This window comes from Panulirus ornatus, chromosome 53 (assembly GCF_036320965.1).
Source record: "Panulirus ornatus isolate Po-2019 chromosome 53, ASM3632096v1, whole genome shotgun sequence".
NCBI classification, from domain to species: Eukaryota; Metazoa; Arthropoda; class Malacostraca; order Decapoda; family Palinuridae; genus Panulirus; species Panulirus ornatus.
Window position 1 is genome coordinate 18,107,333 of NC_092276.1, and position 27,529 is coordinate 18,134,861.

Genomic DNA, 27,529 nt, shown 5'->3' on the forward strand with positions numbered 1-27,529 from the left:
TGAACCTCCCTGTGGCACCCTGAACCTCCCTATGGCACCCCCACCCTCCATGTGGCACCCTGAGCCTCCCTGTGGCACCCTCAACCTCCCTGTGGTACCCTCAACCTCCTTGTGGCACCCTCAAACTCCCTCAGGCACCTTGTACCTCGCTGTGGCACCTCAGCCTCCCTGTGGCACCCTCAGCCTCCCTATGGCATCCTCTACCTCCCTGTGGCACCCTCAAACTCCCTCAGGCACCTTGTACCTCGCTGTGGCACCTCAGCCTCCCTGTGGCACCCTCAGCCTCCCTATGGCATCCTCTACCTCCCTGTGGCACCCTCAGCCTCCCTGTGGCATCCTGTACCTCCCTGTGGCACTGTGAGCCTCTCTGTGGTTCCCTCTACCTCCTTGTAGCGCCCTGGACGATTCTTGGTGTGGATGTAAATACATCTTTAACCTCAATTTACAGGATCTTGTGACTGGTCACATGTTGCCTAAGGCTTATCAGTCTTATGAGCATGTTATCAGGACCCACTGCTGCTGTTATCACCTACCATAACATCTGTATCTGAAGAGGATAACCGCCCGCTACAAGATGTTTCATTAGGAAGCTCCTGCTGCAGGTGAGTGGGTGCCCAGCCCCAGGGTGTGGGTCTTGTCGTGTGAGAGATACTCCAGGGGCGTCTGGCTGTGCTGTTCGTGTGGTCCATGAGCCAGGAGCCGTACTGAAGCCTCCTGATATTCACACGTCGGTTCCCTGAAGTCATGAATACTACTCCACCGGGGAAAGTAAAATACATTTTCTTTCCTTTCCATTCCGGTATCCAGGCTCTTCCTCGCCGCGCACACTGTGTGATGTGACGTTGTCTAATGGCTCAACATACTTCACCACCTGCGCCAGTGGTCAATATCTTCTCTGGTATATACCGCCAGCAGACCTCCGGTATGTACTACCAGCAGACCCCTGCTATATACCACCAGCAGACCCCTGGTATATACCGCCAGCAGACCCCTGGTATATACCACCAGCAGACCCCTGGTATATACTACTGTGGAATCTTTGGTATATACCGCCAGCAGACCCCTGGTATATACTACAGTGAATCTTTGGTATATACCGCCAGCAGACCCCTGGTATATACTACAGTGAATCTTTGGTATATACCGCCAGCAGACCCCTGGTATATACCACCAGCAGACCCCTGGTATATACTACTGAGGAATCTTTGGTATATACCGCCAGCAGACCCCTGCTATATACTACAGTGAATCTTTGGTATATACCGCCAGCAGACCCCTGGTATATACCGCCAGCGGACCCCTTGTATCATTCTCGAAGACCCTCCTGTACCAGCTGTGAAAATGTCTCAGTGCTGTATGAAGGTTGGGGGGGGGGGGGTTAATGTGGTTACGTAACATCTGTGGTGATCATACAGCCAAGAGCCAGGTGGTACAGAGTACCGTCTGTGGTGATGATACAGCCAAGAGCCAGGTGGTACAGAGTACCGTCTGTGGTGATGATACAGCCAAGAGCCAGGTGGTACAGGGCGGTGTGCTGTCATTCATGAAGCCGAGTTCGATTTCCTCCAGCATCTTCAAGAGTGAGTTAGCCTTTGATCAGAAGATCCAGACACAGACTCAAGATGACGGACGGAATGGCCAGTCTGCACTGACAACACCACGTCCAGTCAGACACACCAAGGGCGCCCGATGCTGGCCCCCACCTGGCCAAAATGATGGCCTTCATGGCCAAGGAGGCTGTTGCAGCAGGCCAAAAGCTGATCTTAATGGACCTGATGGTTGGAGGAGGTGGAGTGGAAACTGGTTTAGGTGGAATGGAAGACAGGGATAGGTGGGCTGGAGGGCTATTGTAGTTGGACTGGAAGACTGGGGAAGGTGGACTGGAAGGCTGAGTGGGTGTACTGGAATATTAACACGGAGCGAGTGGAATCGTAATGTCTACCATTGCTTTGACTCAGTCTTGTGGAGGCGAACTGTTGACACATAGGAAGCACAGTGGGTTCCCTGGCGGAGGCAGCTCTTGCTGGATGAGTATGTACGAGGAGGCGTCACTGTCGCTCACCGAACCGGAAAAAGCACAGAGAACTAATAGAGAAAGTCCAAAAGAGGGCAAGAAAGATGGTGCCAGAACTGAGTATTGTGTTACGGGCAAAGGCCAGTGGCTTTGAATTTGCCCAGCTTGGAAGAGAGAAGAATAAGGGGTGACCTAATCACACCCTCCAAGTTGTTTTTTATAACAGATCGATGATGTGAAGTGTGAACAGTTCTTCAAGATATGTAGAGACAGAACAACCTGAGGACAAAATGAAGCTAAGCAAGAAACTTATGAACAAGATATAGAAGGATTTGTATAATATAAGAATGGTAGATGAGTGGAACAGAATGACATAGGACGTGGTTCATACAGACAACGTACATAACTTTAAGAAATAGTATTACTGAAGAATGTCCCAGAGATGACGCCTCACACTACAGTACAAATAGGTAATGGATTACTGGTCCTGGGCCAGTTGATGGGATTGGTCTTGGGCCAGTTGATGGGACTGGTCCTGGGCCAGTTGATGGGACTGGTCATGGGCCAGACGATGAGACTGGTCATGGGCCAGTTGATGGGACTGGTTATGGGCCAGTTGATGGGACTGGTCATAGGCCAGACGATGGGACTTGCGTGGTGGCTGGCGACTGATGGGAGGGGAACCCTTCGTGTCAGGGGAAGCAGGCGAAGGATGACAGTGAGAGTCATGTAGCCGAGAGATCAACACTTGGCCGATCCATCTTACGTGCAGAACTGATTCCTCCAGACCCGTTTGCCTCCGCTCCGCAGCGAGGGAGGACGACTTCCCACCCCTACCCTACAACCCGACTACCCCTGCGGGCCACACGGAGACCCCACACTGCAGAACCACTGCTGCTGAAGACCACGGGGTTTTGAGAGGGTTCTCCCGCTCTTAATGTCCTGCTCTTCACGCGCTAGTCGGTGGACCAGAGACCCCATGCGAATCTGTCCAGTGTCAGAGTCATGTGGTCGTGCTGATAACGCTGCCTCTCACCAGATAAGGTAATCTGAACGAGTTTTTTTCCCCAAGTGGTCGGTTGGCTAAGGGAAGGGTGGGTTGGGGGGGGGGAGTTCCTCGGATAACTCGACCTTGGGTACAAGTACCAGTAAACTGGAATAAATCAATAAAACGAAAGAAATATATGAATAAGATCGGTTTACTGAGGTGCTCCTGCGACACACACACACACACACACGTATGTCACTAGCCAGCCTAGCCATATTACTGCTTCCTGGCGTGAGCACCGTATTTCAGATGCCTCATGCAGGTTTAAGCACCCCAGCCACGCAAGGGTTCCCAGTCCTCCTAACACCAAGCTGGTCAAGGATGTTCAGCAGTGTACAGGCCTGGCGCTCTGACCCAGCGTGGGCCCCAGCTGTCCATCCACTGACAACATATGACAACGTGACCCACCTCAGGGTCCTGTATGTCTGTATGTCTCAGCCTAACGTGGTCTTCCTTTTCTCCTGTAGGTATGGACGAGCGACGAGGGGTCATCGTCGGGGTGGTGAGTATGCCAACAATGTTCATGCAGTTGTAGATTCTCATTCTAACTTGTATGATATGTTAGGGTACCACTATGTTAGGGTACCACTCCACCAGCACAGTGTGTGTGTGTGTGTGTCCGTAATGTATAGCATGTCCCACCTAGTGAATGGTGGAGATATGTATAGTAGTCCCACACCCTCCTCACGTCGCAGACTCCTTTCATGACTTGAACAGCTGCGGTGCTTCCTCAGTGTTCGTGTTTTTAACTCTTTATATTTTGTTCTATATTTTCCTCTCCTGGTTTGTATACCTGTCCTCCTCATCCCTAAGTCAACACCACTAAACCTATCATTTTACCAGCCTGGTTTGTAGGCCACGAACGACCGGTGTGATTTCTTGGGTCTCTATTTGCGAGAATGGAAACATTTTCCACTACTTCAGTCAGATGTTCTGTGAGGTGTGTGTCAGGATGTGCACTGTACCAGGCTGCCAGGATAACCCTATCTCCCTCCATGTTGTCTGGTTTACAGCTGGTGGCCATAGTGGTGATGACCATTATCCTCATGTCTGTGCTACTGTCGGAGGACAGGTCCAAGGAGGTGAGCCAGTGTTCCGCAGACTACAAGACCCACCCTCTGCTCCTCGTCTCTATGGACGGCTTCCGGGCCAGTTACCTGACCCGTAACCTGACGCCGACACTGCAGAAGCTGGCCGAAGAGGGCGTCCATGCCCCCTACATGAAGCCCTCTTACCCATCTCTTACCTTCCCTAACCACTACAGCATCGTCACGGTTAGTCAGTACTGGTTAACATTACACCCCCTACACTATCATCACGGTCAGTGGGTGCTGACACAACCCCCCTACACTATCATCACGGTCACTGGGTGCTGACACTACCCCCTACACTATCGTCACGATCACTGGGTGCTGACAGGACCACTGTACTGTCATCACGGTCAGTGGGTGCTGAGTAACACGGTCAGTGGGTGCTGAGTAACACGGTCAGTGGGTGCTGAGTAACACGGTTTACCCGACTACAGAATTGAGGTTGGTTGTTTGTTTGGGGTTTATCAACTGCCAGGGCTCATGTGGCCCAGGTCAGAATTAACACTGCACCCAAATTTCCTCATATCACCCCTTAGTTAAGGGTGTTATTACAATACATTTCTGTGAATTGAAAGATGAAATGTAACAGTGGAATCTTTGAGAAACTGAAAGGATTTTTGATAAGATATAATAACGAATCTCTGAGAAAATGTGTTCAAGGAATTTTTGATGAAAAAAGTGAATACAATGAAATGTCTTGGTACGGCGGGACAGGGGCTGTACCCAGAGTCGCATGGCATCATCGCTAATTCGTTCTTCGACGTGGAGTTCAACGCGACCTTCCATATTGGCAATGATGAGTCCCTGAATGGACGATGGTGGGGCGGGGAGCCAATATGGGTCACCCTTGCTAAGAAGGTTGGTTTACTGTAGTGAAAAATACCTATGATCCATTGTCGATTATGTAGTTATGTGTTTCAGTTATCTGGGAAACCATGATTTACTTGGACAGTCAATAAAAAGGCAAGCACTGGCAGCGGACAGCTAGTTTTATGTAGTTTCATAGGACTCAATATTAGAATATGAGGGGAAATGTGAAAATAAACTGAGCTATTAAAGAAACCTGATGATATTAACTGTCTGAATTTTTTTTTTTTTTACTTTTTTCTAATATTCTTTCTCTGAGCAATCATTTTGGTAAGGGCATAGTTTTTTCTTTTTTTTATCCACGTCTCAAACCTGCTGCTGTTTAATGGACTTAATATCTTTAAACCTTCTCATGAAACCAAAAACATATAGATGACTTTTGAGTGTCAAAATATAGCTGAAGCCCTTTTATTACCAAGCAGATATCTGCATTATGTTTATTTCATTATTCAAGAGTTTAAAAACGGCTACATATTTTTGGCCTGGATCTGACGCCAACATCGGTGGCCGCCATCCAACCTACTGGTTCCCCTATAACTCGACCACACCTTTCCCCAGCCGTGTTGATCAGGTAGGTAATAGATTTCATAATATGGATCTCCTGACATTGACGTCTCGTGTACAACGAATCATTGAAAATAAGAAATGGTTTAAATGAGATCTGAAAAAATGTTGTAATTGCTTGATGATGGATCACAATTATGTACATGATGATGTAGGTGGTGGATTGGTTGTTGCTTCCGACGGACGAGCGACCTGTCTGGCTCTCTCTCTACTTCAATCAACCTGACGAAACTGGTCATGAGAACGGGCCTGATTCTAATGAGGTGAGTTCACAAAAACATCCTGAGAGTAAGGCAAATTTGACATTAACAAAATTAACCAGTGTGTGACTTGCACCGCATTCTCTAATCGTGTTTCTTCAACTCCTTTTCCCTCCCCTTCTGACTCCATTGCCCCTTCTTCTTCCGCACTGAATTCATTTCATTTCCTTTATCCGGACCTGTGAAGCATTTCACACTAGAGAACCAAGACAGTACAGTACCAACCCTTGGAAGGCTCGCCCGATTCTAGCAAAGTTTTTGTTTCCGGACATAGACACCTTGACGTTAATTTGAGCCGAGTTTCAGGCTCAGCGGCTGGCAGGGCCCGGCACAGTTGTGCTACTGTAAATGGTATCCATTCATCTATCAAGAGGAGAAATGAACAGCTGAGTGAAGTGTGGTGTTCTGTCTGTCCGCACCAGGGACCGTATCCGGGTCAGAAGATTACAACTGAGTAAAGTCGCCACAATCATAGAATTACCCAGGGTCGTATTAACCCAGTTAAATTTGACAATGCTCATACGCAGTTTTTTTTTTTTTAATCATACATTTCATTCAACTAAATTTCAAAATTTTGCAGTCTAGCCTTGTAATAAACATATTTGCCATTACTTTGTCGTCTACTCTAACTTAAAGACCCCACATGAATGTATAAAGTCATCTTCCCAAACATTGGCTGTTCTGAAGTGCTGAAATAACTTTTCACTTGACCGTCAAATAATATACAAGGGGATATTATTCATCCAGGGACATGGTGCTGCTCGAATATCTTAGTGATCTTACTTCGACTTTTCTTAGGCAATGTTTTGAATCTAACTGCAATTCTTTCCAACCATTTCTCTTTCCGTACGCAATGATGATGTTAACCCTTTTTGATTTGACATATTACTTCTGCCACAGCTCTCGTGTGCTGTCGGCTTGTATCCTAGTCATTAAGCTTGACACAAGTCCGGCTGTAGTTTCTGAATGGAGGGCAACTATACGGGGATTGATCAATATAATGTCCCCCTTCCTCGAACACTAAAGTTTTGTGATACTTTTTCACTTTATCATTTCCTATAACCTTTCCACCTTTTAAAAGATCCACCAGTACCTGAGGAGCTTAGTGAGATTAATATCTACATAAAAATCTGTGATGGTAAATATTTTTGCATGTGCAATGTAAGGTACTATGAAAATATGTGGTTGTACATTTGACTATATATATATATATATATATATATATATATATATATATATATATATATGTATATAATGATCAGACGTCCCTCCAGTTGCACTTCTCAGCACATAAACAACCAAAAGTCTCTTTCACGCGCCTATCAATTAACACATAATCCAATAACGCTCTCTGGCCATCTCTCCTACTTACATACGTATACTTATATATATATATATATATATATATATATATATATATATATATATATATATATATATATATATTTAAACCAGGTATTCCTAATCACCAGTCCTTTTTCAGCACACAAATCTACAAGCTCTTCACCATTTCCATTTACAACAATGAACACCCCATGTATACCAATTATTCCCTCAACTGCCACATTACTCACCTTTGCATTCAAATCACCCATCACTATAACCCTGTCTCGTGCATCAAAACTGCTAACACACTCATTCATCCCACCACTCACTACCCTTTCTAATCTGCCCACCTCCCACCTTTCTCATGCCACAGAGAGATGGTTCCGGACTCCGCTTACTGGGGTTTACACGGAAAGTGAAAAGTAATCTTTTGCGAGGCTATATCATTACAAGTACAGTCTCACCAAAGACATGATCACACCAAGGGGAGTCCACATATCCCAGCTACTGAAGGTAGCGCAACCTTGCGTTGCAGAATCCTCTGGAAAGAAATCTTGGTTAATACCAGGACTTAGAAGTCAAACGTCAGGATCTCCCACAGCAACACCATCGGAGGCCTCCTGTGGTGGTGCTGCGGAAGGTTTCCTGTGGTGGTGCTGTGGAAGGCCTCCTGTGGTGGTGCTGTGGAAGGCCTTCTGTGGTGGTGCAGTGGAAGGCCTCCTGTGGTGGTGCTGTGGTAGGTTTCCTGTGGTGGTGCTGTGGAAGGCCTCCTGTGGTGGTGCTGTGGTAGGTTTCCTGTGGTGGTGCTGTGGAAGGCCTCCTGTGGTGGTGCTGTGGTAGGTTTCCTGTGGTGGTGCTGTGGAAGGCCTCCTGTGGTGGTACTGTCTTGTGGGAGATTCAGATGCCTGGCACTGTTACTTACAACAATCATTAACAAATATGATCCAGAGAGTAACACTGGGCATCACATCCCGTGTCTCCAACAGGTAAACGATGAGCTGAAACGAATGGACCAGATACTGACGAGGCTGATGGACAAGCTGGAGGCGCGCGGCCTCCTACCCTGCGTGAACATCATCGTGGTGGCTGACCATGGCATGGCTCCGGCGGGAAAAGACAGAGTAATCAATCTTGCGCAATACATTCCAGATATCAGTGAAACGGCCTATACCTTCACCGGCCCTTTCACTAGGATAAATCCTAAAGTTGAAAGCGAGGGTAAGTTTGGAGGGCGCGTCTGTGATAGCGGCTAGGTTAATATTAATTTGTGTTGATGTATACTAAAGCAGGGCATGCTAATGATGGTTGCCATTCAGTACTTGTGTAACTGTTTTACGTACATGAAATGATACAACCGCAGAGCTTCATAGACTATTTGATTTTTCCGCACTATATCATTTAGATCTATTGCATAGAACTGAAGTAAGGACTTTGAATACAGGCGTCACTATGTTTACTAGCAGAGGTTACTAGATTGTATGGACGGTTTATTATTCCTTTGTGGTGCGAGATTTTTTTTCTATGGTATGTATGTATGTATGTAGCGACGCTGGGAGATGTGGATATTGTTCCCATTGTTCCAAAGACCCACTGTAAGGTGGGTTAACGAGACGAAACAGGCACAGTGAGAACCTGAGTGGGTAGGGCTTAGAGGCAATAATGATAATATTATCTTAATACACCCTGCCCCGATGAAGCGTCATTAATCTTATCAGTGCTGCTATTGAATAGGTCATTATGTGACTCGTTTACTAATCACTTCTCGTAAATGAAGCAATGATGGAAATCAGTAACATGTACACATTTATTAGTGGGTCCCCAGCATGTTGAGTATGCTTCTATACCATCTCCTGGTTTGATCTTTTTTTCCTTACTTTGTTCCCATTAATCGCACGCGATCATTAAGGACAATAATAACCTTTGCTTATCCACGGAATATGGTAAGTTTCTCCACATAAACAAAGTGATCCACGCGCTCGTGATGTTATCATGTAGAGCAGTACTATGGTAAGAGTATGTTAGTTCCAGTCGTTGCTTTCCTTAATGAACAATGTGGTTTCTTTGACCATTCTTCGCTATGGTTCATTCTTTATCCTCCTGTTCCACTACCAGAAGTGAAGCTGGAGATGATGAAAAAGCTGGCCAACAAGAGAAAGGAGATGCGTGTGTACGATCGGGGCAACCTCCCAACCAGACTCCACTACGCTAAGAACCGTCGCATTGAGGACATTATTCTTGACCTGGACCCAGGCTACATCACCAACGTCGACTCAGATTGGTATCTGGAGGGCGAGCACGGCTACGACAACCAATTCGCCAGTATGAATGTATGGATTGTACTGTTCACTTTCAACATCGTAGTAATGTTGCCAATAATGATACTTTATTCAGGCACAGCTCGGCCCATTATGAGGGAATATATATATATATATATATATATATATATATATATATATATATATATATATATATATATATATATATATATATATATATATACTTTGTGTGTCTCGCGTTAGCGAGGTAGCCCAATGAAACAGACGAAAGAATTGCCCAACCTACCCATATACAGATGTATAAACATACACGTCCACACACGCATATATACATACCTATACATCTCAACGTATACATATATATATATATATATATATATATATATATATATATATATATATATATATACACACACAGACATATACAAATATACACATGTATATAATTCATAGTCTGCCTTTATTCATTCCATTGCCACCCCGCCACACATGACATAACAACCCCCTCCCCCGTCATGTGCGCGAGGTAGGACTACGAAAAGACAACAAACGCCACATTCGTTCACTCAGTCTCTAGCTGTCATGTATAATGAACCGAAACCACAGCTCCCTTTTCACATCCAGGCCCTACAAAACTTTCCATGGTTTACCCCAGACGCTTCACATGCCCTGGTTCAATCCATTGACAGCACGTCGACCCCGGTATACCATATTGTTCCAATCCACTCTATTCCTTGCACGCCTTTCATTCTCCTGCATGTTCAGGCCCCGATATTCAAAATATTTTTCACTCCATCTTCCCACCTCTAATTTGGTCTCCCACTTCTCGTTTCCTCCACCTCTGACACATATATCCTCTTGGTCAATCTTTCCTCACTTATTCTCTCCGTGTGACCAAACCATTTCAAAACACCCTCTTCTGCTCTCTCAACCATACTCTTTTTATTACCACACATCTCTCTTTACCCTTTCAATACTTACTCGATCAAACCACTTCACACCACATATTGTCCTCAACATCTCATTTCCAGCACATCCACCCTCCTCCGTAACTATAGAACATTGTCGGAACAACTATTCCTTCAAACATAACCATTTTTGCTTTCCGAGATAACGTTCTCACCTTCCACATATTTTTCAACGCTCCCAAAACTTTCGCCCCCTCCCCCACCCTATGACTTACTTCCGCTTCCATGGTTCCATCCGCTGCCAAGTCCACTCCCAGATATCTATAACACTTTACTTCCTTCAGTTTTTTTCCATTCAAACTTACCTCCCCCACTGTACCTAATGACCTTGCTCTTATTCACATTTACTCTTAGCTTTCTTGTTTCACACACTTTACCAAACTCAGTTACCAGCTTCTGCAACTTCTCACCCGGATCAGCCACCAGCGCTGTATCATCAGCGAACAACAACTGACTCACTTCCGAAGCTCTCTCATCCACAACAGACTGCATACTTGCCCCTCTTTCCAAAACTCTTGCATTCACCTCTCTAACAGCCCCATCCATAAATAAATTCAACAACCATGGAGACATCACGCACCCCTGCCTCAAACCGACATTCACTGAGAACCAATAACTTTCCTCTCTTCCCACTCGCACACATGCCTTACATCCTCGATAAAAACTTTTCACTGCTTCTAGCAACTTGCCTCCTCCACCATATACTCTTAATACCTTCCACATAGCGCTGCATCATCAGCTAACAAAAACTGACTCACTTCCCAAGCCCTCTCATCCACAACATACTGCATACGTGCCCCTCTCTCCAAAATCCTTGCATTCACCTCCCTAATAACCCCATCCATAAACAACCTTGGAGGCATCACGCACCCCTGCCGCAAACCGATATTCACTGAGAACCAATCACTTCCCTCTCTTCCTACACGTACACATGCCTTACATCCTCGATAGAAAGTTTTCACTGCATCTAGCAACTTGCCTCCCACACCATATACTCTTAGTATCTTCCACAGAGCATCTCTATCAACTCTGTCATATGCCTTCTCCAGATCCATAAAAGCTACATACAAATCCATTTGTTTTTTCGAAGTATTTCTCACATACATTCTTCAAAGCAAACAGCTGATCCACAAATCCTCTTCCACTTCTGAAACCACGCTGCTCTTCCCCATCTCTATCAACTCTGTCATATGCCTTCTCCAGATCCATAAAAGCTACATACAAATCCATTTGTTTTTTCTAAGTATTTCTCACATACATTCTTCAAAGCAAACAGCTGATCCACAAATCCTCTTCCACTTCTGAAACCACGCTGCTCTTCCCCAATCTGATGTTCTGTACATGCCTTCACCCTCTCAATCAATACCCTTCCATATAATTTCCCAGGAATACTCAACAAACTTATACCTCTGTAATTTGAACACTCACCTTTATCCCCTTTGTACAATGGCACTATGCATGCTTTATGCACGCATTCCACCAATCACCAGGCACCTCACCATGAGTCATACATTCATTGAATATCCTTACCAACCAGCCAACAACACAATCATCCCCTTTTTTAATAAATTCCACTGCAATACCATCCAAACCCGCTGCCTTGCCGGATTCCATCTTCCGCAAAGCTTTTACTACCTCTTCTCTGTTTTCCAAATCATTCTCCCTAACCCTCTCACTTGGCACATCATCTCATCCAAAACACCCTATATCTGCCACTTATCTAACACATTCAACAAACCTTCAAAATACTCACTCCATCTCCTCACATTACCACTATTTGTTATCACCTCCCTTTTAGCCCCCTTCACCGATGTTCCCATTTGTTCTCTTGTCTTACGCACTTTATTTACCTCCTTCCAAAACATCTTTTTATTTTCCCTAAAATTTAATGATACTCTTTCACCCCAACTCTCATTTGCCCTCTTTTTCACCTCTTGCGCCTTTCTCTTGACCTCGTGCCTCTTTCTTTTATACATCTCCCAGTCATTTGCACTATTTCCCTGCAAAACTCGTCCAAAAGCCTCTCTTTTCTCTTTCACTAATAATCTTACTTCATCATCCTACCACTCACTTCCCTTTCTAATCTGCCCACCTCTCGCGCTTTTCATGCCACAAGCATCTTTTGCGCAAGTCATCACTGCTTCCCTAAATACATCCCATTCTTACCCCACTCCCCTTACGTCCTTTGCTCTCACCTTTTTCAGCGTTAGTGAGGTAGCGCCAGGAACAGACCGAGAAAAGCTGCCTTACTCACATCTGTTCTCTAGCTATCATGTGCAATGCACCGAAACCACAGCCAAAACCAGGCCCAATAGGCCTTTCCGTGGTTTCATATGACTGCTTAACGTACTGGGTCAGTCCACTGACACATCGACACCTGCATATCTCATTGTTCCAATTAACTCTATCCCGTGCACGCCTTTCATCCAGCTGCATGTTCAGGCCCCGATCACTCAAAATCTTTTTCACTTCATCCTTCCATCTCCAATTTCGTCTCACTTTTCTCCTTGTCCCCTCTAGATTTGACGCATATATCCCGTTTGTTAATTTATCCTCATTCATTCTCTCCAAATGTCTAAACCATTTGAGCATACATTCTTCAGTTCTTTCAACCACACCCTTTATCACCACACCTCTTCCTCATACTTTCATTGTTTACTCGATCAAACCTCCTGACACCACATACTGTCAAACATTCCATTACTAACACATCCACCCTTCTCCGCACATCCTCGTCACAGCCATTGCCTCGCATCCACACATTATTGGAACTACTACACCCTCAAACATACCCATCTTCGCTCCCCCAGATAACGGCCTTTCTTTCCGTACATTCTTCATTGCTCTCAGGACCTGTGCCCCCTTCTCTATCCTATGATTTACTTACACTTCCATGAATCCATTCGTAGCCATTCCACTTCCAGGCTCTAAAGCTCTTTACTTCTATCAAATTTTCTCCATTCACACTTACGTCACAGTTTTGTTGTCCCTGTACCCTGATAAACATAATAACCTTGCTTTTATTCACATTTACCCTCAGTTCCTTCTTTCACACATCTTTTGAACAAACTCACTTATTAACTTCTGCAGTTTCTCACTCGAATCTGCCATCAGCAAACGACAAGTGACTCACTTCCCAGGCCCTCTCATTCCCTACAGACTGGACACCCAACCCTCTTCCCTAGACTCTTTATCTACTTCCCTCACCACCCAATCGATAAACAGCCGTGGTGACATCACACACCCTGCAGCAGACCAACCTTCACTTAGAACCACTTATGCTTTACACCCCTGGTAAAACCCCTTACTGCTTCTAGCAGCTTTTCTCTCATACCATATATTCTTAAGTCCTTCTTAAAGGCATCTCTATTTACCCTATCCTATGCTTTCTCCAGATCCATACATGCTACATACAAGTGCTTCGGACTGGGGAGGAACAATGTGGTTTCAGGGGTGGTATAGGATGTGTGGATCTGGTATTAGCTTTGATAAATGTGTGATAAACATATAAATTATCTGTATTTGGTATTTTCGGATCTTTAGATGTAGTATGACAGGTTTGCTAGAGTTGCTCTGTGAAACATGTCTCGAGTTCATGGTGATTGAGGAAAGTTGCTAGAAGCAGTGAAGTGATTTTATCGTTTGCTCGGGTTGAATTTCATCAACTGTTATTTCATACCACCCTGGAGTCTGTTCAGGTCCCCCTGTAAGGTGATATAATCCTCGTTTATCACTTCCCTAATGACCCTTGCGTCATCTGCAATCATATTCAGGTAGGAATTCATACTTTCAGGCAAGTCATCATCATAGATCAAGGGAAATGGTCCCAACACCAAACCCTGTGGCACTCTTCTGGTCACCGGAAGCCATTTGGAAAAGGTTCTGTAATCTGCGTCCTTTGCTCCCTCCCACCGATATAATTATCTATTCATCGAAGGAATTCCTACCAGCTGTTTGATCAAGCTTCTTCATCAGCCTCCGTTGCGGTCGTGTTAAAATCTTTCTGTCAGTCCAAATTCCAGCAGTACACCCAGCCTTCCCTTTTGTCCAAAACTGAGCACACACTTTCACATAACTGTAAGAGGTTAGTTACACATATCTTCCTTTCCCCAGATCCATACCGCCTCTTACTTTGGAAATGTTTTCTCCGTATACAGTCATCCATTTTCTTTAATGTTTTTTTTGCTCCAAAACCTTACAAACCACACTCGATAGAAACCAGTCTTTAGTTCAGCGTCTGTTCCCGGTCTCCTCTTATGATACGTATTGCTATGACATTTGCCCTGTTTCATTCCCTTGACAATGACATCTTGAACAATGATTCAATGGTTTATCTAACATATCTTATACAACCTCAACACATATGGTGAGATTTCATCAGGGCCATGAGCCTTGTATGGGCCAAGTCCTTTTAATATCATTAATATCTTTTCTAGATAACGTGCGTTCGGCAACTTCTTCGCCGTGTAGATAGACAGACAAGCAAGAGTGCATGTTTAGTACAGACTAATTGGAAATGAGTAGCAAATTCATGAAATGATTATGATTCTTTTTCACCCCAGGCTCTGTTTGTTGCCTCTGGACCCGATTTCAAGAACAGCATCGAGATCGAGCCATTTCAGAATATTGAGTTGTATAACCTGATGTGTCACATGACGGGGGTACGGCCTGCCCCCAACAATGGCACGTCTGGGTCTCTCTACCACATCCTCGCCAACCCGCCGAACCTACCCCCACTTCCAGAGGTTAGCTTTAACTGGAAAAAAAGATGAACTGTACCTCCTGACTTGCATGTAAGAGACTCAAGACATTTTGTCTTGAACTGCCTATTAATGCAGTGTGACGAGGGAGTTCTGTACTTAATAGGCCCCATCTCAATAACATGATCATCTTCCCAGTTCCCATGCTATAAACTTCCCTGTATGGCAGTTTCAGTGGTGCTTTATTTCATTTATTCTTGCAGGAGGACAAGCCGCCGACTTCTGTGTTCCCCGTAGATGCAGATCTAAATGAACTCCTTGACATGGCTTCCTGTAACTGTACAGCCAACGACACTTCTGTGAGTGGCGCCGAGTCTACCATTGCTAGATTGTGTCAGTCATTGCTAAGGCTTGTGGTTGTAATATTTAATTTGAACAGTAGGCTGATAATGTGTTAATAGTTCATTCCCCTCCTCTTATGAATTTCTAGGAAATAAGGGGAAGAATCTATGATAGTGTCCGAGCCTCTCCTGCAGTTCAAGTAAATTTGACTTGCAAATATCATATGTAACGAAATGAGATACTGTATTCTTGTATCATACAGAGTTTATATAAGATACTGTATTCTCGTATCACACAGTTTATATAAATAAGATACTGTATTCTTGTATCACACAGAGTTTATATGAACTACACCGAGAGCCAGGAAGGTAGAAGCATCATATAACAAGCAGTATACACCACATGCTGAAGACTGACCGCCCTCTGTTTGGGCTGGGCTCATCAAGCTGACATTAATGTGTAGTGTAGTCTACAAAGCATTTCACTTGGAATTTTACATAGCTTTTTTTTATGAATGAATTTGATGCACTGCCATTGTAATGGGCCTTCAGATAAGTTCACATCCCTACAGGATTGGCTGCTGTCCCTGGAGATGACGGAACAGGAAAGGAACAACTTGGAGAAGATCCACCTGCCATGGGGCTTACCGCTCACCGGGCAAGCCACGAAACGCCTGACCCTCCTCCACCAGATGGATCATGTCACAGGTGAGGTACAACCCCTACACTGACCTGACCCTCCTCCACCAGATGGATCATGTCACAGGTGAGGTACAACCCCTACACTGACCTGACCCTCCTCCACCAGATGGATCATGTCACAGGTGAGGTACAACCCCTACACTGACCTGACCCTCCTCCACCAGATGGATCATGTCACAGGTGAGGTACAACCCCTACACTGACCTGACCCTCCTCCACCAGATGGATCATGTCACAGGTGAGGTACAATCCCTACACTTACAAACAAGACCTGTAATAAGACAGGTGAAATACAGAACGTATACTGAGACATTAATTACAGTGAGACACATGAGGTGCAGACCGTACATTGAGAGTACTTACTCATGGACATCACAGGCCACCGAGGCACAAAATTAGCAGGCGAGATACAGAAATCAAGGAATCACACACAATATTCACAGGTGAGACACAATATCCATGTATAAGACCACAATAATGAGACACTCCTAATCAGGAAATACAGTTCACAGACAAATAATTGTCAAAGCAATGGAAATCAAGTTAATGATGTTTACATATTAGTAGCCAACATGGTACCCATATATATAGGATATATGTACATTTAAGACTATTCTAATAACCTTAGAATATATTTTTTTCCCTTTCGCAAAGATATTGTAAATGTAATGAGGTGATGAAGGTACCATCTTCACTACCAGCGTGCCCGCAACTCACACTACTTCAACAGGGAAACTCACTAATTGATTCCTGCAGGACAGAAGCAGTTATAACTTTCTGCAAGGTGGTGTGTGTGTGTGTGTGTGTGTGTGTGGAATACAGACCGTAGGCCAATTTGAAAAGATTGTGTTACTGTAACGTCGTGATATCTCCCGGCCTACAATCTATGATTACGAGTAACATATGCAGATGTTTCACCTGGCTTGGGTTTTGTTGTACGGTCTATTTACTCGGCAATTTCCTCCTGTCGTGTCGTGTAACTATTGGTTGGGGGGAGGGTGGGTGATGGCCAGTACAAGCTAGTCAGTCAAACAGAAGACACTCATAATTATGATAAAAGAAGACACTCATGATTATGATAAAAGAAGACACTCATGATTATGATAAAAGAAGACACTCATAATTATGATAAAAGAAGACACTCATGATTATGATAAAAGAAGACACTCATGATTATGATAAAAGAAGACACTCATGATTATGATAAAAGAAGACACTCATGATTATGATAAAAGAAGACACTCATGATTATGATAAAAGAAGACACTCATGATTATGATAAAAGAAGACACTCATGATTATGATAAAAGAAGACACTCATGATTATGATAAAAGAAGACACTCATAATTATGATAAAAGAAGACACTCATGATTATGATAAAAGAAGACACTCATGATTATGATAAAAGAAGACACTCATAATTATGATAAAAGAAGACACTCATGATTATGATAAAAGAAGACACTCATAATTATGATAAAAGAAGACACTCATTATGATAAAGAAGACATTATGATTATGATAAAGAAGACACTCATAATTATGATAAAAGAAGACACTCATGATTATGATAAAAGAAGACACTCATGATTATGATAAAAGAAGACACTCATGATTATGATAAAAGAAGACACTCATGATTATGATAAAAGAAGACACTCATGATTATGATAAAAGAAGACACTCATGATTATGATAAAAGAAGACACTCATGATTATGATAAAAGAAGACACTCATAATTATGATAAAAGAAGACACTCATAATTATAAAAGAAGACTCATAATTATGATAAAAGAAGACACTCATGATTATGATAAAAGAAGACACTCATGATTATGATAAAAGAAGACACTCATGATTATGATAAAAGAAGACACTCATGATTATGATAAAAGAAGACACTCATAATTATGATAAAAGAAGACACTCATGATTATGATAAAAGAAGACACTCATGATTATGATAAAAGAAGACACTCATGATTATGATAAAAGAAGACACTCATAATTATGATAAAAGAAGACACTCATGATTATGATAAAAGAAGACACTCATGATTATGATAAAAGAAGACACTCATAATTATGATAAAAGAAGACACTCATAATTATGATAAAAGAAGACACTCATGATTATGATAAAAGAAGACACTCATGATTATGATAAAAGAAGACACTCATAATTATGATAAAAGAAGACACTCATGATTATGATAAAAGAAGACACTCATGATTATGATAAAAGAAGACACTCATGATTATGATAAAAGAAGACACTCATAATTATGATAAAAGAAGACACTCATGATTATGATAAAAGAAGACACTCATAATTATGATAAAAGAAGACACTCATAATTATGATAAAAGAAGACACTCATGATTATGATAAAAGAAGACACTCATGATTATGATAAAGAAGACACTCATAATTATGATAAAAGAAGACACTCATGATTATGATAAAAGAAGACACTCATGATTATGATAAAAGAAGACACTCATGATTATGATAAAAGAAGACACTCATAATTATGATAAAAGAAGACACTCATGATTATGATAAAAGAAGACACTCATAATTATGATAAAAGAAGACACTCATGATTATGATAAAAGAAGACACTCATGATTATGATAAAAGAAGACACTCATAATTATGATAAAAGAAGACACTCATAATTATGATAAAAGAAGCCTGAAAACCAAAAACTCTCGAATCAGGTCAATAAGATGAACCAGAATTCTAACGGTATTTAAGGAGGCCATCCTCCACCCTTTACAAATATCCGCTTATGTCGCACAGGTAAATGACAATACTTTCTTACACTTGTTCATGACACTAGTCCAAATTTTATATTTACACTTGCATATCATTCTCTCGTGGCCAAACGCTTGCAAGTTCCGCTCACAACTTGTTACGATAAAATATGCCACTTTTAACTCGTTAAAACACCAAAACTTCAAACTAACCACGAGGTTATCAGCAAATACATGAAATTAATTAAACTTTGGAAACTGAGCAGCTTTTGAACAACCATTCTTGATAAAAAAAAAAAAAAAGAATTAGCATATACTGGTTCATGTGATATCCATATCCTGATACATTTAGCTACAATTGGTGAATCTTCAATGTGGTCTACCAACAATATGGTATGTGTGGGGAGTGGTACTGATGCTGGTTTCTCCGCCAATGGTAACCTACTCAATAGGTTAAGATTTGCATTGTCAAGACCATTTCTAACTCTCAACTGGCAATCATAAGCAGCAAGTAGGATGGCCCAACCCTGTATTCTCGTGCCATGCTGGACAATGCCTTAATAGTATATACTCGATGTATATCAACTGAATTATATTTCTCTCTTGTGTCTCCCCTGATGATGCAATTATCACACGAAAGTGCACTTGGGAACTTATCGTATTTCATTTTCCTCGTGGACTCATAAGAATATATATATATATATATGTATATATATATATATATATATATATATATATATATATATATATATGTATATATATATGTGTATATATGTATATATGTCGCTGTCTCCCGCGTTTGCGAGGTAGCGCAAGGAAACAGACGAAAGAAATGGCCCCCCCCTCCATACACATGTACATACACACGTCCACACACGCAAATATACATACCTACACAGCTTTCCATGGTTTACCCCAGACGCTTCACATGCCTTGATTCACTCCACTGACAGCACGTCAACCCCTGTATACCACATCGCTCCAATTCACTCTATTCCTTGCCCTCCTTTCACCCTCCTGCATGTTCAGGCCCCGATCACACAAAATCTTTTTCACTCCATCTTTCCACCTCCAATTTGGTCTCCCTCTTCTCCTCGTTCCCTCCACCTCCGACACATATATCCTCTTGGTCAATCTTTCCTCACTCATTCTCTCCATGTGCCCATACCATTTCAAAACACCCTCTTCTGCTCTCTCAACCACGCTCTTTTTATTTCCACACATCTCTCTTACCCTTACGTTACTTACTCGATCAAACCACCTCACACCACACATTGTCCTCAAACATCTCATTTCCAGCACATCCATCCTCCTGCGCACAACTCTATCCATAGCCCACGCCTCGCAACCATACAACATTGTTGGAACCACTATTCCTTCAAACATACCCATTTTTGCTTTCCGAGATAATGTTCTCGACTTCCACACATTTTTCAAGGCTCCCAAAATTTTCGCCCCCTCCCCCACCCTATGATCCACTTCCGCTTCCATGGTTCCATCCGCTGCCAGATCCACTCCCAGATATCTAAAACACTTCACTTCCTCCAGTTTTTCTCCATTCAAACTAACCTCCCAATTGACTTGACCCTCAACCCTACTGTACCTAATAACCTTGCTCTTATTCACATTTACTCTTAACTTTCTTCTTCCACACACTTTACCAAACTCAGTCACCAGCTTCTGCAGTTTCTCACATGAATCAGCCACCAGCGCTGTATCATCAGCGAACAACAACTGACTCACTTCCCAAGCTCTCTCATCCCCAACAGACTTCATACTTGCCCCTCTTTCCAGGACTCTTGCATTTACCTCCCTAACAACCCCATCCATAAACAAATTAAACAACCATGGAGACATCACACACCCCTGCCGCAAACCTACATTCACTGAGAACCAATCACTTTCCTCTCTTCCTACACGTACACATGCCTTACATCCTCGATAAAAACTTTTCACTGCTTCTAACAACTTGCCTCCCACACCATATATTCTTAATACCTTCCACAGATATATACATATATACACATGTACATAATTCATACTGTCTGCCTTTATTCATTCCCATCGCCACCTCGCCACACATGAAATAACAACCCCCTGCCCCCTCATGTGTGCAAGGTAGCGCTAGAAAAGACAACAAAGGCCCCATTCGTTCACACTCAGTCTCTAGCTGTCATGTAATAATGCACTGAAACCACAGCTTCCTTTCCACATCCAGGCCCCACAGAACTTTCCATGATTTACCCCAGACGCTTCACATGCCCTGGTTCAATCCAATGACAGCACGTCGACCCCGGTATACCACATCGTTCCAATTCATTCTGTTCCTTGCACGCCTTTCACCCTCCTGCATGTTCAGGCCCCGATCACCCAAAATCTTTTTCACTCCATCTTTCCACCTCCAATTTGGTCTCCCACTTCTCCTCGTTCCCTCCACCTCTGACACATATATCCTCTTTGTCAATCTTTCTTCACTCATTCTCTCCATGTGGCCAAACCATTTCAAAACACCCTCTTCTGCTCTCTCAACCACACTCTTTTTATTACCACACATCTCTCTTACCCTATTATTACTTACTCGATCAAACCACCTCACACCACATATTGTCCTCAAATAATCTCATTTCCAGCACACCCACCCTCCTCCGCACAACTCTATCCATAGCCCATGCCTCGCAACCATACAACATTGTTGGAACCACAATTCCTTCAAACATACCCATTTTTGCTTTCCTAGATAATGTTCTCGACTTTCACACATTCTTCAAGGCTCCCAGAATTTTCACACCCTCCCCCACCCTATGATTCACTTCCACTTCCATGGTTCCATCCGCTGCCAAATCCACTCCCAGATATCTAAAACACTTCACTTCCTCCAGTTTTTCTCCATTCAAACTTACCTCCCAACTGACTTGACCCTCAACCCTACTGTACCTAATAACCTTGCTCTTATTCACAATTACTCTCAACTTTCTTCTTTCACACACTTTACCAAACTCAGTCACCAGCTTCTGCTGTTTCTCACATGAATCAGCCACTAGCACTGTATCATCAGCGAACAACAACTGACTCACTTCCCAAGCTCTCTCATCCCCAACAGACTTCATACTTGCCCCTCTTTCCAAAACTCTTGCATTCACCTCCCTAACATCGCCACACATGAAATAACAACCCCCTGCTACCTCATGTGTGCAAGGTAGCGCTAGAAAAGACAACAAAGGCCCCATTCATTCACACTCAGTCTCTAGCTGTCATGCAATAATGCCCGAAACCACAGCTCCCTTTCCACATCCAGGCCCCACACAACTTTCCATGGTTTACCCCAGACGCTTCACATGCCCTGATTCAATCCACTGACAGCACGTCAACCCCGGTATACCACATCGATCCAATTCACTCTATTCCTTGCCCACCTTTCACCCTCCTGCATGTTTAGGCCCCGATCACACAAAATCTTTTTCACTCCATCTTTCCACTTCCAATTTGGTCTCCCACTTCTCCTCGTTCCCTCCACCTCCGACACATATATCCTCTTGGTCAATCTTTCCTCACTCATTCTCTCCATGTGCCCAAACAATTTCAAAACACCTTCTTCTGCTCTCTCAACCACGCTCTTTTTATTTCCACACATCTCTCTTACCCTTACGTTACTTACTCGATCAAACCACCTCACACCACACATTGTCCTCAAACATCTCATTTCCAGCACATCCACCCTCCTGCGCACAACTCTATCCATAGCCCACGCCTCGCAACCGTACAACATTGTTGGAACCACTATTCCTTCAAACATACCCATTTTTGCTTTCCGAGATAATGTTCTCGACTTCCAAACATTCTTCAAGGCTCCAAGAATTTTCGCCCCCTCCCCCACCCTATGATTCACTTCCGCTTCCATGGTTCCATCCGCTGCCAGATCCACTCCCAGATATCTAAAACACTTTACTTCCTTCAGTTTTTCTCCATTCAAACTTACCTCCCAATTGACTTGACCCTCAACCCTACTGTATCTAATAACCTTGCTCTTATTCACATTTACTTTTAACTTTCTTCTTTCACACACTTTACCAAACTCAGTCACCAGGTTCTGCAGTTTCTCACATGAATCAGCCACCAGCGCTGTATCATCAGCGAACAACAACTGACTCACTTCCCAAGCTCTCTCATCCACAATAGACTTCATACTTGCCCCTCTTTCCAAAACTCTTGCATTCACCTCCCTAACAACCCCATCCATAAACAAATTAAACAACCATGGAGACATCACACACCCCTGCCGCAAACCTACATTCACTGAGAACCAATCACTGTCCTCTCTTCCTACACGCGCACATGCCTTACATCCTCGATAAAAACTTTTCACTGCTTCTAACAACTTGCCTCCCACACCATATATTCTTAATACCTTGCACAGAGCGTCTCTATCAACTCTATCATATATATATGGGAAACAGAGGAAGGAGTCACGCGGGGAGTGCTCATCCTCCTCGAAGGCTCAGATTGGGGTGCCTAAATGTGTGTGGATGTAACCAAGATGTGAAGAAAGGAGAGATAGGTAGTATGTTTGAGGAAAGGAACCTGGATGTTTTGGCTCTGAGTGAAACGAAGCTCAAGGGTAAAGGGGAAGAGTGGTTTGGGAATGTCTTGGGAGTAAAGTCAGGGGTTAGTGAGAGGACAAGAGCAAGGGAAGGAGTAGCAGTACTCCTGAAACAGGAGTTGTGGGAGTATGTGATAGAATGTAAGAAAGTAAATTCTCGATTAATATAGGTAAAACTGAAAGTTGATGGAGAGAGATGGGTGATTATTGGTGCATAAGCACCTGGGCATGAGAAGAAAGATCATGAGAGGCAAGTGTTTTGGGAGCATCTGAATGAGTGTGTTAGTGGTTTTTATGCACGAGACCGGGTTATAGTGATGGGTGATTTGAATGCAAAGGTGAGTAATGAGGCAGTTGAGGGAATAATTGGTATACATGGGGTGTTCAGTGTTGTAAATAGAAATGGTGAAGAGCTTGTAGATTTATGTGCTGAAAAAGGACTTATGATTGGGAATACCTGGTTTAAAAAGCGAGATATACATAAGTATACTTATGTAAGTAGGAGAGATGGCCAGAGAGCGTTATTAGATTACGTGTTAATTGACAGGCGCGCGAAAGAGAGACTTTTGGATGTTAATGTGCTGAGAGGTGCAACTGGAGGGATGTCTGATCATTATCTTGTGGAGGCTAAGGTGAAGATTTGTATGGGTTTTCAGAAAAGAAGAGTGAATGTTGGGGTGAAGAGGGTGGTGAGAGTAAGTGAGCTTGGGAAGGAGACTTGTGTGAGGAAGTACCAGGAGAGACTGAGTACAGAATGGAAAAAGGTGAGAACAATAGAAGTAAGGGGAGTGAGGGAGGAATGGGATATATTTAGGGAATGAGTGATGGATTGCGCAAAAGATGCTTGTGGCATGAGAAGAGTGGGAGATGGGTTGATTAGAAAGGGTAGTGAGAGGTGGGATGAAGAAGTAAGAGTATTAGTGAAAGAGAAGAGAGAGGCATTTGGACGATTTTTGCAGGGAAAAAATGCAATTGAGTGGGAGATGTATAAAAGAAAGAGACAGGAGGTCAAGAGAAAGGTGCAAGAGGTGAAAAAAAGGGCAAATGAGAGTTGGGGTGAGAGAGTATCATTAAATTTTAGGGAGAATAAAACGATGTTCTGGAAGGAGGTAAATAAAGTGCGTAAGACAAGGGAGCAAATGGGAACTTCAGTGAAGGGCGCAAATGGGGAGGTGATAACAAGTAGTGGTGATGTGAGAAGGAGATGGAGTGAGTATTTTGAAGGTTTGTTGAATGTGTTTGATGATAGAGTGGCAGATATAGGGTGTTTTGGTCGAGGTGGTGTGCAAAGTGAGAGGGTTAGGGAAAATAATTTGGTAAACAGAGAAGAGGTAGTAAAAGCTTTGCGGAAGATGAAAGCCGGCAAGGTAGCAGGTTTGGATGGTATTGCAGTGGAATTTATTAAAAAAGGGGGTGACTGTATTGTTGACTGGTTGGTAAGGTTATTTAATGTATGTATGAATGCGTGCGGAATGCGTGCATAGTGCCATTGTACAAAGGCAAAGGGGATAAGAGTGAGTGCTCAAATTACAGAGGTATAAGTTTGTTGAGTATTCCGGGTAAATTATATGGGAGGGTATTGATTGAGAGGGTGAAGGCATGTACAGAGCATCAGATTGGGGAAGAGCAGTGTGGTTTCAGAAGTGGTATAGGATGTGTGGATCAGGTGTTTGCTTTGAAGAATGTATGTGAGAAATACTTAGAAAAGCAAATGGATTTGTATGTAGCATTTATGGATCTGGAGAAGGCATATGATAGAGTTGATAGAGATGCTGTGCGGAAGGTATTAAGAATATATGGTGTGGGAGGCAAGTTGTTAGAAGCAGTGAAAAGTTTTTATCGAGGATGTAAGGCATGTGTACGTGTAGGAAGAGAGGAAAGTGATTAGTTCTCAGTGAATGTAGGTTTGCGGCAGGGGTGTGTGATGTCTCCATGGTTGTTTAATTTGTTTATGGATGGGGTTGTTAGGGAGGTAAATGCAAGAGTCCTGGAAAGAGGGGCAAGTATGAAGTCTGTTGGGGATGAGAGAGCTTGGGAAGTGAGTCAGTTGTTGTTCGCTGATGATACAGCGCTGGTGGCTTTTTCATGTGAGAAACTGCAGAAGCTGGTGACTGAGTTTGGTAAAGTGTGTGAAAGAAGAAAGTTAAGAGTAAATGTGAATAAGAGCAAGGTTATTAGGTACAGTAGGGTTGAGGGTCAAGTCAATTGGGAGGTGAGTTTGAATGGAGAAAAACTGGAGGAAGTGAAGTGTTTTAGATATCTGGGAGTGGATCTGGCAGCGGATGGAACCATGGAAGCGGAAGTGGATCATAGGGTGGGGGAGGGGGCGAAAATTCTGGGAGCCTTGAAGAATGTGTGGAAGTCGAGAACATTATCTCGGAAAGCAAAAATGGGTATGTTTGAAGGAATAGTGGTTCCAACAATGTTGTATGGTTGCGAGGCGTGGGCTATGGATAGAGTGGTGCGCAGGAGGATGGATGTGCTGGAAATGAGATGTTTGAGGACAATGTGTGGTGTGAGGTGGTTTGATCGAGTAAGTAACGTAAGGGTAAGAGAGATGTGTGGAAATAAAAAGAGCGTGGTTGAGAGAGCAGAAGAGGGTGTTTTGAAATGGTTTGGGCACATGGAGAGAATGAGTGAGGAAAGATTGACCAAGAGGATATATGTGTCGGAGGTGGAGGGAACGAGGAGAAGAGGGAGACCAAATTGGAGGTGGAAAGATGGAGTGAAAAAGATTTTGTGTGATCGGGGCCTGAAGATGCAGGAGGGTGAAAGGAAGGCAAGGAATAGAGTGAGTTGGATCGATGTGGTATACCGGGGTTGACGTGCTGTCAGTGGATTGAATCAGGGCATGTGAAGCGTCTGGGGTAAACCATGGAAAGCTGTGTAGGTATGTATATTTGTGTGTGTGGACGTATGTATATACATGTGTATGGGGGTGGGTTGGGCCATTTCTTTCGTCTGTTTCCTTGCGCTACCTCGCAAACACGATAGACAGCGACAAAGCAAAAAAATACAATAAAAATATATATATATATATATATATATATATATATATATATATATATATATATATATATATATATATTTCTGTTTTTTTTATTTTATTTTTTTTTCTTTGTCGCTATCTCCTGCGTTTGCGAGGTAGCGCAAGGAAACAGACGAAAGAAATGGCCCAACCCACCCCCATACACATGTATATACATACGTCCACACACGCAAATATACATACCTACACAGCTTTCCATGGTTTACCCCAGACGCTTCACATGCCCTGATTCAATCCACTGACAGCACGTCAACCCCGGTATACCACATCGATCCAATTCACTCTATTCCTTGCCCTCCTTTCACCCTCCTGCATGTTCAGGCCCCGATCACACAAAATCTTTTTCACTCCATCTTTCCACCTCCAATTTGGTCTCCCTCTTCTCCTCGTTCCCTCCACCTCCGACACATATATCCTTTTGGTCAATCTTTCCTCACTCATTCTCTCCATGTGCCCAAACCATTTCAAAACACCCTCTTCTGCTCTCTCAACCACGCTCTTTTTATTTCCACACATCTCTCTTACCCTTACGTTACTTACTTGATCAAACCACCTCACACCACACATTGTCCTCAAACATCTCATTTCCAGCACATCCATCCTCCTGCGCACAACTCTATCCATAGCCCACGCCTCGCAACCATACAACATTGTTGGAACCACTATTCCTTCAAACATACCTATTTTTGCTTTCCAAGATAATGTTCTCGACTTCCACACATTCTTCAAGGCTCCCAGGATTTTTGCCCCCTCCCCCACCCTATGATCCACTTCCGCTTCCATGGTTCCATCCGCTGCCAGATCCACTCCCAGATATCTAAAACACTTAACTTCCTCCAGTTTTTCTCCATTCAAACTTACCTCCCAATTTACTTGACCCTCAACCCCACTGTACCTAATTACCTTGCTCTTATTCACATTTACTCTTAACTTTCTTCTTTCACACACTTTATCAAACTCAG

The 27,529-nt window shown here is 43.2% G+C and overlaps 1 protein-coding gene across 3 annotated transcripts in view; it reads left to right on the plus strand.

Annotated features, from left to right (window-relative positions):
* Nucleotides 1-528: 528 nt before the first annotated feature.
* Nucleotides 529-27,529, plus strand: part of LOC139765281 (venom phosphodiesterase-like) — a 53,680-nt gene continuing 26,679 nt past the window's right edge. Inside the window, exons 1-11 of one of the 3 annotated variants that reach the window (XM_071692639.1) lie at nt 529-602; nt 3,530-3,564; nt 4,076-4,336; nt 4,868-5,011; nt 5,475-5,591; nt 5,740-5,847; nt 8,157-8,388; nt 9,283-9,497; nt 14,977-15,159; nt 15,378-15,473; nt 16,028-16,163. In XM_071692639.1, coding sequence (XP_071548740.1) covers nt 3,532-3,564; nt 4,076-4,336; nt 4,868-5,011; nt 5,475-5,591; nt 5,740-5,847; nt 8,157-8,388; nt 9,283-9,497; nt 14,977-15,159; nt 15,378-15,473; nt 16,028-16,163 — 1,525 coding nt within the window. In that variant the 5' untranslated portion in view covers nt 529-602; nt 3,530-3,531. Of the gene's footprint in view, nt 603-1,388; nt 3,059-3,529; nt 3,565-4,075; nt 4,337-4,867; nt 5,012-5,474; nt 5,592-5,739; nt 5,848-8,156; nt 8,389-9,282; nt 9,498-14,976; nt 15,160-15,377; nt 15,474-16,027; nt 16,164-27,529 lie in introns of those variants that run through there. The other 2 variants (XM_071692640.1, XM_071692642.1) reach the window with 2 other exon arrangements.